Raw genomic sequence first — 12315 nt, forward strand, 5'->3', positions numbered from 1 at the left:
TTCACAGGGTCAAGATGTGCACGCATTGTCTTCCTTGAGGACAAGTGTCAGTGGCATCACTTAGCACTTCTCTGGTCAGTGTGACTACACACAATTCACTACTACACACAATTCAGGCTTTTGAGAAGTCCACTTAAACCCTATCCTCTCCACAACCCATTTAACACTCTCATCTGCCTTTTAATGATGTTTTCACTAGAATGGATGTGGCCATTCATTTAATCCTTCTGAATCTGATTTCGTCATTTAAGAAATCACAGTTCCTCACAGGATTAGTATACTATCTAAAAATTATTTTCATGTGTGTATATCTTACCTTGCTAGAGCTCCAGGAAAGTATCAGCCTCTGTGCTGTTTGATGGCTTCCATGATGCCTACTAGTAAGGACAAGCCTACCTGCAGGGGGGAAAAGGAATTCCATCGAGATTTCGGCTCCATCCAGAAAAAACTTCCTAACAACTGGAACCAGCAGCCAGTCGGGAATGTCTCCGGAACCACGGAGCTCTCTCAATGGCCAGAGGTATTTAGGGAGAGACTAGCAGACGGCCTCATTGTGATGCTGTCTGAGGAAATCCAACCCTGAGCAGGACATTTCATTCACTGGCTGCTTTGCGGAGAGCTGGGGACTGACTAGTCTTTTGACTCTGAGAGGGAAACAGAAGTAATGTACTGAGATTGAGGCCCAGCGTTTTGACCAAGTTCCTGGCCCTGCTTCCTTAGCCCTGAGGAGAGGTGCAACTAATGTCAAGGTTCCCTGGAAGGTCTCAGATAATGGAGAAGCAAGAACGCACAGTTAAATAAACAGTTGGTTTATTAGACTAGACTGCTTATCCTCCCACAGCAAGGAGAAGTGGAGAATGGGAGAAAGACACATTCCTCTTGCATTATAAAGTTTTGTTACAGCGCGCTTAGACAACCAGCGGGTCGGCAAACGCTGGGGAACAAAACTGGAAAAAATGGTTTGGCCTCCCCTTGTGGCTCTGTGGACGTGACTTCGCTGAGAAGCAATCTCTCCCTTTCACGTGCAGTCCGCATTTCCTCTCCCTTGTCCACCCTGCTGCCTATGCAGAGCTAGAAAATTGCAAAGAACCGGATGCGGGTTTTCAAATCTTACTCTCACGTCTGGGGAGAGAATGCACTGGGCATGTGGTAGGGAAAGACACATTTCAGAAATGTCCCTTTGGGCATTCTCCTAAGCCAACTGTTCACGGCAGCGGTGAAGGGGGCCTTTGGCAGGTCAGCTGCCAGGCAGATGCTAAGTCCAGAAAGGACAAGGAACAGTGCCGTTTTATGGATCCCCGGGCCCCCGGCCTCACAAACACCTCATCTAACCTTTCAAACTTTCATCGTTTTGTTGCTTGCAATTTTTATACTTTACACTTCATTATTCTTCATAATGGGAAAAAATTGAAGAGGAGAGACTACAATTTTAATATGCAGATGCTAATGCTAGCCCATATTCATGCAGTGCTTTTTAATTTCCAAGGGTGCCAGAGGCCTTTCCAGAAAAGATCTATTACTGAAACTGTGCTGCACAGCTTTGCAATCCAGTAGCCCAGGAACACCGTACGCTGGTTCTGTGAACAGAAGGCTGACTTTCCCCAAGAGAACCACAGGGCCCATAAGATGTCTCTCCTGGGACGGGCCAAACAGAATTTGGAAACTGGGAGTGCAGACTCTCATAGCACAAACACTGGCCGGAGTTTGGTCTTTAAACCTGAAGAATACTGAAAAAAATGTAAAGTGCTTATTAACTGGGCTGGCTTTTAACAGTGGCTAATTTGGTTCATTTAGGACATGTAACTTCGCTGCATCTTTCAAAAACTTAACCTCCCTACCCCCAAATTAGCCAGAGTTCAGGCATTAGCCATAAAATATATATGAATACTTATAAGAGACTCAGTCATACCAAAAGGAAAAAAAAATCAGCTGAGCTCCAAATCTTCACATAAGTGCTATGAACTTGAGAAGCCTTCTTTTATATTCAGAAAGGAAATTTCAGTAGCTCAGGATCAAAGAACCAGAAAGGAAAGAAAGGGAGGGAAAAAGCCAGTCTTGCAAAATATCCTCTGCTTCCCCACACTCACTCAACAGGCTGTATCGTAAGCACAGACCTGCCAGAGAATTCAGTGAAAATCACCTCAACCCCAAACTTCTCAGGCCTCTCTGTTCGAGTGCACGCCATTGTAGAGATCTCCGTATTCCACTCTGACAAGAAGAAGCCCAAAATATCTCACTGTTTACCAAGCTCTAGCAGAAAAGAGGGTCCCCTGGTTCTCTGAAAACACACACACATCACCAGTGCTTGTTGCACTCCTATGGAAATCGCTACACAATCCTCCAAAAAAGCTTTTAGTCGTGGGCTCTCCAAAATGGTCTTCCAAGTTGCTGTGCTAAACACACCGTCACGGGAAGAGAACATCATTGCTGCAGAAAGACTTTTACCCACTAGAACGCAAGCTCGGGAGAGATTGCACTTTCCATGGTTTTCCTCTTTTTCTTGCCACAGCTGTTTGGTGAACACCTGGAACAGGTCAGCAAACTCCATAGCTGGGAAGCCACATCCAGCAGGTGCCCCTGTTGTTGTTGTATGGCTCATAAGCAATTTACATTTTCAAATGGTTGAAAGTGCAACTTTTAAACAATATTGTGCTATATGACAATTAACTGAAATCCAAATTTCAGCATCCATTCATGAAGTTTCATTGGAACCTAGCCACACTCATTTGTCTACATTTTATGAGCAGGTCTAGGGCAGCTTTTCCATGCTACAGGGGAAGAATTAAGTAGTTGTTGATGTAGGAAAGAATGTTAGAATGTCTCAACAATCTTTGGTGCCTAAAGGTGGTTTTCTTAAAGCATGAGGACAGAACCCTTGGGCAGAAAGAACTTCACTGGGGTCATGAGGAGTGGCTCATTATATACTTCCAAGTTGGGAGGGGGTTAGGGATAGCATAAGTCTCTAAGGAATTTTGGAAATTTTCCAGGACCTTGAGAGGGCTAGCTATTGTTGGGAAAAAGTCATTTATTACTGTCTAATAAAACCTTACTTATGAGATCCTTCAGATGTGTATCGTGGGCTATATGCTTGGGGGATGATTGCCAACACGTATCTTGGAGGGTTTAGAGATAAAGGAAATTTCTAAAGGAATTTTTTTTTTTATTTAAGATTTTATTTATTTAAGAGAGAGAGAAAGATCACAAGTAGGCAGAGGCAGGCAGAGGGGGAGCGGGAAGCAGAGTCCCCGCTGAGCAGAGAGCCCGATGCAGGGCTCAATCCCAGGACCCTGAGATCATTGACCTGAGCCGAAGGCAGAAGCTTAACCCACTGAACCACCCAGGTGCCCCTTTAAAGGAATTTTTATATGTTAAATTAGACTTACAGGATCCTGGGGCTGGGGGTGGGCGGTTGGGCTAGGATTGTCTTTTGCCCTTCGCAAAGTATTAACATCAAGGCAGTTGAGTCCCTAGAGGAACGTCACTCTGTTTCAAGGACTTGTCAATGGGCTGTAGGTAGTAAGGAAATTTTGTAATTTTTCTTCTACCTTTGTTTCCCACATTAGTTGTGACAGAGACTATATAGCTCATAAAGCCTATCTGGCCCTTCACAGAAAAAGGCTGCTGCCCCTTAGCCTAGAAGATACTGTTTCAAAATAGGCACTCAAATTTTTGTTGAATGAATACAGCCACCATATCCAAGTGTCTCAATGCCCTTACTCATCCCTTCTGAGCAACAGCCCATAACTGTCATAGACCACTAGCTGAGGACACTACCAGTGGAGTCAACATAATTATTAGGCTGACATTCCACTGAAGCTCATGCAGAAAAGTTTCTAAAATAAAACACTCTTTTGGAGCTATAAAACTAAAGGTGAATATGGAGTGTCACTTGTATCTGCTTTGGTTCTTTCTCTTGAAATTGCTGAAGACTATTTTTTCATGTGGTTCTTCCAAAGGGCTCCTAACCTCTGATCACAGATTAGCACTCAACATAGGACAAAAGCAGTGCATATAAGAAAATCCTTAAAATCATCTTCAGGGACATGGAAAATATTTTGCACAATAACTGGTTAACCTGGGGGCATGTGTTTGGCTCTGGTCAGCAGAGCATGAGACTCTTGATCTTGGGGTTGTGAGTTCAAGCCCCATGTAGGGTGTAGAGTTTACTTAGAATAAATAGAATCTTTAAAAAAATTATTGGTTAACCTAGACTGCCCCCATTTTGGAACTTTAACTTAGAATTCATGAGAATCCCTACCCAGTTCAGTCCAAGATCTGGCCCAGAACTTGGGTACTAGGGAGTTTGCTTCTCAAACTGATCAAGGACACATGACTCACAGAAAACTGAGAACAAATTAAAACCATATACAAATGAAAAGATTTCTCCTCACATTGAGAAACTGTAAAGATCTCAGGTAAAAGAAAGAATCCTTGTAGTGCCACATATGAGGTTGACGCTGATCACATGGGTAAGGTAGTGATTGTCAGGTTTCTCCATTGTTCAGTTACTTCTTTCCATACTGTACATTTAAAAAAAAATATTTATTTTAGAGGGAGTGTGGGGGGAAGGGGCAGAGGGAAAGAGAGAATCCTCAAGCAGATACCCCACTGAATACAGGGCCTGCCGACGTGGGGCTTCGACCTCACAACCCTGAGATCATGATCTGAGCTAAAGCCAAGAGTCAGCTGCTTAACCCACTAAGCCTCCCATGTGCCCCACTGTACTCTTAGCTATACGGAACGAACTGATGGTTACCAAAGGGCAGGTGGACGGGGGAAATGGGTGAAATAGGTGAAGGGGATTAAGATGCACTTATGATGAGCACTGAGTATAGAATCGACTCACTATATTGTGTACCTGAAACTATTACTACACTGCATGGTAACTACCTAGAATTTAAATAAAAGCTTTTTAAAAAAAGACCTAAGCTGTCCATATTGACTTGCTTTCAAAGAGTACGGTAGGTCCTTTTTTTTTTTTAAGGAGTGGGGCATTATATTCTATCCCCTTACACAATTGGGAATTCTGCATGGGAAATTTCTCCTTCTCTCCCTTTGTTTATTCAATCATTTACATCAGTAAGTACTCATGAATATTTAATTTTGAATTATAATCTATACTCCAATAATAGTTTATTTTGTTACTCAAATTGTCCCAGCTTTGGTCACTAGTTGGACCAATTTCTTGGCTTCCCTTGGTCTGGAATGTTCCTTTGCCTCTTACTCTTAAGAGTAAGCTTGAACTCTTTACTTGCTCTTCGGGATTCAACTGTTACTTCCACCAGGAAAATAATTCCTGATAACCACTCCTACTCCCAGCCCTTAGTCTCCCACCATTCAGGTTATGTTGTTACTATATATCTCTAAAATTTATACCTACTATGGTACTTATACACTGTCTACATATCTGTTTCTCCCACTGGACAATAAGCTTTTTGAGATGAGGGATCATATTTTATTTTATATGCCTAGTATGTAGTGCCTCACTTACACAAAGCAGGATCTCAACAAGTACTTCTAGAACAATCACTATGGTTTTTCTCTTCAGTCCAAAAACCCAAGAGTGCCCCACATAAACCAGAAGCCACAGAGAGGTTGGTAACTATCCACTCTGGGAGGAACTATAAGGTGCTACTATTGTATTTAATGTCATGTAACAACAGGCTCGGCATCTAAGTTAGCACTGCCTTAAGTCTCATTTCTAAGTAAGCAGACTTTTCCTATAAATCCCTGTTACATTTGAGTAATTACACTCAGGTCAATTGCCAATACTTCTATATTCAGAACCAAGCCTAAGTATCTTCTAGTTCTGAGACTGGAGAAGTGGGGTTCCCAAGATAGCATTTCTAGCCATGAGGTTCTCAAGAGCCACACTTGTGGTTTAAGATTTGCTGAGTTGTAGTCTTTATTGCCACAAATTACTGTGAGAAAATGACTTTAATCAAGAATCTTCCAAGATACAGGAATTAAAACTATGGCAAACTCCATCAAGATGAAAAGGTTTTTAGGTTGGATCATGCTACCACTTCAGTTGAAGCCACCATTAACTCCTGACTCACCACCTTTCTAATAGCACTCTTGTTCTTATCTAACCTTTCACCATAAAGCAAAGTATGTCATTCCACTTAAGCCTTCCTATTAACTGCTTCTATAACAAAATTCAAATTCTCAACCATACCCTAGAAGGCCCTGCACATCTGCTGGCTTCCCCTACGCCCTCAAACTTACACTGTGCTCATCTCTTCCTTGCTTAATGGTCCAGCCACGCTCATCTTTCTGAAGTTGTGGCTCAGTACCACAAATTTTTTGATGTCTATTAACTAAATTTTCTCAGAAGAATTTTACAAAGTTCTTCAATCTTTAATGTGTCTTAAGTAGAAGTTGTGTGCCTGAGAATAAATTCAACCATGTCTAAGAAACCCCTGCAAATCCACTGAAATAAAGATTAGGTTAAAACATGAAGACCCATATTTTTGAGTTAGAAGTTCTTCTGGGGTTAAAATGTACATTATTGTTAATTTTTATTTAACTATTGTGTTACTCTTCCAAGGAACAGTGATATAGTTTGATGCTGAAATCTTTCAAAGATTCAAATTTAAAAATGATTTCTCACTATTTGTAAGAAAAAGTTAAAAACACAAATTTAAGTAAAGCACTGCCTTTTAAAAATAATAATTTATTTAAAAGTTGAGTCCCTTTGATAACTAATAAAGGTAACTTACTGTATCCTTCCACACATATGGAAATTAACATGACCTTACAATAGCTTGAAATAAATAAATATAAAATAAATAAATAACAAATAAATAAATAATTTATTTAAAAGTTGAGTCCCTTTCATAACTAATAAAGGTAACCTACTGTATCCTTCCATACATATGGAAATTAACATGACCTTACAATAGCTTGAAATAAAACATAAAAAAAAAAGTCAGACCAAATTAAAAACCATGGTAATCTTTTATTTAAATGCATTAAAAGAGGCGTTAATTCTTTGCTTCCCATTTCGATGATTTTCTGAACATATCTGCTTAAGTTCTTTAAGTAAAGAATCTATATTTGAATATTCTTCCTGTATCTTTGCAAAAGGTCATTCATTCATCTTAGAAATGAAGGATGCCTAACATTGTTCTGGTTGACAGGTGTAATTTTTGAATGATAGTGACCTTTCCTTTCAAAATTGAGTCCAAAAGTTTATCAGGTGCTTCACTCCCCAAAATGAATAAGATATAATTGTCGTGAAGGTCTGCACACTGAAAATTTCACCTAAGTTTGAGGCAAACTCATTCGGTGGGAAAAACTGTCTGAATTGATACAAAACTATTTTTAACCCTTATTAATCTCATATAATGTAAACATTCATACATTTTGCTACAAATATTAATGTACTTGATAACAGAGTGTTGCTCCAGACTCTGTTGGATGGTGTTATGTAATATACAGTATATGTACTTTATTACTTTTCTAAAATTCAAAAAGTTCTAAATTCCAAAATGCTTTTGACCCGAAGGTTTCAGATAATGAAATGAGAACCCAGTAATTTTGAGTGTAGAGGGATACGGTGGGATATTCCAATTACCCTTACCATTCGTGTATTTGTCCATACCAAGCTTCTCCATGCATCTGTTTTTATAAAATATGTGTGGGGTATAATTCTGTTTTTATCTATTTCTAAAAAGTGCTCACACATTTCACAATACTTTTGCTTGACCTGCTACTCAAACTACTAATTTATTCCTTTTTACAAACTGAAAACAACATAAAATTAACTAGACAGTCTAAGTAAGATATTATATGGCTTGGTAATTGGGGAAATTGGGCTTCAAATTCTTTTCCTGCTACGTCTGTGGATACTTTCCTGCTACAATGGCAGAGATGCATAATTATAGCAGACACCACATGATCTTCAAAGCCTAAAATAGGCTATCTGGCCCCCTTTCCAGAAGTTTGTTAACCCCTGCTCAAAGTCAGGGTTGACAGCTGAGGATGGTACTAATATCTAAGACTATCTGATAGCTACGATTTAACAAACTGAAGGTGGTTTGGCTACATTTAGGGCTTAAAGTATGTCTAGGCAACATTGCAAAGGCAAAGACAACAGCTGCCACAGACTGATATTCCCTTCCTGTTTTTTTTTTTTTAATTAATTAATTAATTAACATAATTTCTGCACCCAACTTGGGGCTTGAACTCACGACCCTGGTCACATGCTCTACCAACTAAGCCAGCCATTCCCTTTCTGTGTGAATGTGGTCTCAACTGGTCAAATGTTAGATCCATGGCCAGATCCAGAGGGACTGAAGTATGGTATTTGCTGATGATATAAATCTGGTCAGAGAATGAATATGTAAGGTAAAGTTAACTAATTTTCCCACCTACTATAAACATTACATTCCCTACAAGGGAATCCATCTATCTTTGCATTTATGTTGATATGCAGAATTCCAAAGAGGTTGGGAAATAAGGACTTTACAAATTATTCATAGTTCATGTGTGTGACTTCTTGAAAAGATTATCTGTTGCCATCTTTGACAAAGACTTTCGCAGCTCAACTGTGGCTCAATAAACTTTTATTATTTTTTTGTTATTTATTTTTATTCAAAAGAATTTCTTTCCCTATCACAAAAATTAGATAACCACACCACCAACAGCAGCAAAGTCCATAGAGTTACATTGATGGTGGAGAGTTCACTGGGTAGTCCCAATGTCCCAAAGGTCATGAAAGAGAAAAGAAAAGGAAAAGAAAAAAATACTCAAAACAAATCCAAAACCCATGATGACTTTGGGGAGAGACATTACATGACAGTTTCTGTCTTCTCTCATTGTCAGCTGCAGATGTATTTCAGCAGGATCAAACACAATTTAACTTGAGTAAACCCTTCATACCAACTCCAGCACCTAATTGGGGGAAGAACAAGAAAAAAAGGATCAGTTTGATATAACCATTCTGAAATACGGAAACAGTTTAATGAATCTTTACTGTACTGTAAATGGAGAACCATATCAAGAAAACTTTTCCTAACTGCTAAAATGCTAAAGAATTTGAAGGGATTAGACATGGATCCTTCCTTCCTTTCAATTCAACAGTTGCATGAAACTTTCAGATTAGTTAGCTCCACAGTTAACTAAGGAGCCTTTAAATTACATAAAACATACAGATAAATGAACCAGGTGATAGAATGGTTTTGAACTTATGCTTGTAGCTTTCCATATTCTAAAGAAAATGTTAAGTATTGCTGCTCAGGATTTTAATCTATTTATTTCTTCCACTGATAAAGAGTTTATAACAATCAAAAACATACAGAACCTAAAATCTCGCCTTTTCCTAGTGCTTCATTCATTTTCTAGTCAATCATCTGATGTCAAGGTATTGTGTTAGTTATTAGAGTTCAAGTCCTATCTTGTCATATGAAAAGTTGTCCTACTGCTAAAAGTAAAAACGAGCAGCAGCAGCAATGATGAGTTATGAAATAGTTGAAGAAATATCTAAGAAAGGACAAAGAAGCTGAGGACAATAAGACACTGTCAAAAGGATTATGTTATATGGAGACTGCAATTCTAGGTGGCAAAGAACTAAAGGAGCAACTTTTCCCCTCCTGCTGTGCTAAGGCTTAACTTGTACCTGTGCTTCCAGGATGCTTTTTGTCTTTATATTTGGCAAGTAGCCGATTTAATAAAAGAGGTCAATGCCACTGAATAAAACCTTGAGTTGTCACTGAGGTTCTGTAAGTACATGTGTAGTTTTGAGCTTTCTGCAGATAGGTTAGCAATCTCAATTAAGTCCAAACTTGCTGAAGAATAAGGTGCAGCTTTTTCAAGACATGCCTCGCCACGAGAATAAAGCAAAACTGAGAGACTACAGAGCGCCATGTAAAACAGAGATTCCAAGACCTTCTACCATCTTTCTTGAGATTCCAGAACATAACACCAATCAGTTCAAAAGTCTGGCTTTCATTCAAGTTGTCCATGGCTCTCTAGAGAGGCTTTCCAAATAAAGAAACTAGCTGAAGAAAAAGGAGTGTACATGTAAATCAGTTTAACCAGCTAACGGTGCAGTTCTGCTTTGAGTTTACTTAATTCATTTCCATAGGACAATGTGTTAGGCTTAGGTTTGCTCCCTTGGTTGCTGGGTCATTCTCCACTTGGGATGAGTGGAAGGAAGCTACAGCAAAATTAATGCTAAGTGGCAGAAGAAATAAATAAACATCATTTTTAAAAGACCACTTCCTGATATTTCTCTGTCAGCAGAGAATATGTAGAAAGAACAGACAACCACAGAATTAGTGCTAATCAAACTCATGTACTAAAATCCCTACCCCAAATGGTGTTTTGTTTAAGAAGTTCCCTGCTCAGCTCAGGATTTATCTAGTGTGTCATGCTCAAGTGCTAAATATCCAATAGTATAATCAGATAACATTATTAATTCCATAAGCTCCTAACTACAAAGAAAAGTATGTGGAAAGCTATGTTATAAAAAATTTGTGACTGTATGCCAAGAGACATTTAAATTTCCAAATTACACTACTGGAATGATCACATGATCAATTTTCAGTGAAACACTAAAATACCTTTTCTTCCCTTGGCAACTGAGGAAAACCCTACTTGTCAGGGAAGAAAAGGAAGACAAACATGAGGAAAAGAAGAGTAAAATAAGACCAGATACTTTTTAAATCCGGTGAATGTCTAAGCATCCCATGCTTTATCTTGGATTTTGTCCACTGAACACACCTGCATAACAGAAGCAGCAGTGCTTGGCCCACAGTGAGTACTTAATAGTCTTCATCCATTTTTCATTCTGACCAGCTATCAGTCTATCTGATGTTCATATAACCTCCCCTCAAAGCCATTTTACATGGACAGAGACCATGACGTGGAATGATCTCTAAGGCTTAGTACAACTCTGCATTTCCATGTTATAGTCTGTTAGAGTCTAAAAACGGATCTGAATTTAAAATGAAGATGTATACCATGGCTTACCTTAATTGTACCCTGACTGTTAGCAGCAATCAGCACATTGGACTCCTAGAAAAGAGTAAGAACTTTTAATGTATAGAGAAGGATTTCCTGGAAGACAGTCCAAGAGAGTAATATCCTTTCATCCTTCATTTCTCATTTCACCCCAGACATCAATAGAATCTAAAGTGGAGAACCAACTTTAACATGTTTTAACTACCGATTTTAAAAGAAAATCCCAAATTTTGACGATTAAGTTTGAACAAGAAAAATAAAATTGAAAACAGAGTAGGAAAATTTCAAATGTAAAGAAAAACAGATTACCACTGGAAGGAAAATAAGAGAGACAAAGGTTCAAATAAAATGAAAAAATGAGAGTAATTTGAGAAAAACAAAGTTATTATAATCCTTTCCACAGAAAACTCTCCCTTCATTCCCTTTCTCTCATGAAACAATTGATACAATTGATATAAATGTTGTCAACATCTCTGGCATAATCTCTTTGGGGAGCTATCTGGTATCAGGAAACCACCACCCAAAAAAAAAAAAAAAAAAAAAAAGTGACTATTCATCTGGCAGAAGAAAGGCTATGTTTCCTTTTAATTATTCAATCATTCAGTATATGCATTTTAATAACTTTGGTGATTACTTCAACAGAATTTAGCTATTTAACATATCTATTACATTCTAAGCCTTAGGGGGAAAAACATTTCTCTAAAGAGTAGGAAGGGTGGGAAAAGGAATGGATAAGACTGAGTTTAATTAAGTAAGAAGAATTGGGACACGCTTCCTATTAGAAACAGGGAGTCTAGTAGGACTCTGGAGCTTGGAAGTACACAGAAGTCTTTTGGCTTCAAAACAAAGTGAGATAGAGAAAGAAAAGAAAAATTGACTTGTATGCCAGGAAAGCCAATATGAGTTAAACTTAAGTTTCTTCATATAAGACATCTGTGCTCTACAAACTTATACATTCCTATTTTTTAATTTTTCCTTTGATTCCTAGTAAAGTGACTTAAAAAACTGCTCATCTGGTTGCTAATGGTGTAAGAGAAAATAAATAATTTCTTCCACTATCCCCCAAATTTTGGGAATCCGAATATTCCTTGGATGTAGTCAATGGTAGGTAACATCAATGGTCATAGCAGTGTGACAAAGTAATATAAAGATGTTTTTTCTGGGGGTAAGCATGGGAATCACTGATGATGGGGTTCAGGAAACACAGCCCAAAATATGGTACCTTGACATATTTGAATATTTTAAGCTAAAGGAGTCTGAGAAAACAGCAGAAGCAGGAAAAGTCACCCTGACCTCCCACTCACTCTATCCTTTTCCCCTGAAACAGGTCATAAAACCCTCATGTGA

At 38.6% G+C, this 12315-nt stretch overlaps 1 protein-coding gene and 1 long non-coding RNA gene across 4 annotated transcripts in view; one reads left to right on the forward strand and one right to left on the reverse strand.

Moving 5' to 3' along the window:
* Positions 1-7881: 7881 nt before the first annotated feature.
* Positions 7882-9513, forward strand: LOC116855805. The gene is made up of 3 exons (XR_004380438.1): positions 7882-7989; positions 9417-9418; positions 9503-9513. It is a non-coding gene; the product is annotated as an uncharacterized LOC116855805 (long non-coding RNA).
* Positions 8554-12315, reverse strand: part of COP1 (COP1 E3 ubiquitin ligase) — a 201039-nt gene continuing 197277 nt past the window's right edge. For all 3 annotated transcript variants that reach the window (XM_032838827.1, XM_032838826.1, XM_032838825.1), the window contains 2 exons: positions 10978-11022; positions 8554-8898 (listed from right to left, as the gene is read on the reverse strand). In XM_032838827.1, the coding sequence (XP_032694718.1) occupies positions 8881-8898; positions 10978-11022 (63 nt within the window). In that variant the 3' untranslated portion in view covers positions 8554-8880. The remainder of the gene's footprint in view (positions 8899-10977; positions 11023-12315) is intronic.

The sequence above is a fragment of the Lontra canadensis genome, unplaced genomic scaffold, assembly GCF_010015895.1.
Source record: "Lontra canadensis isolate GAN:19392208 unplaced genomic scaffold, GSC_riverotter_1.0 scaffold106, whole genome shotgun sequence".
NCBI lineage: Eukaryota > Metazoa > Chordata > Mammalia > Carnivora > Mustelidae > Lontra > Lontra canadensis.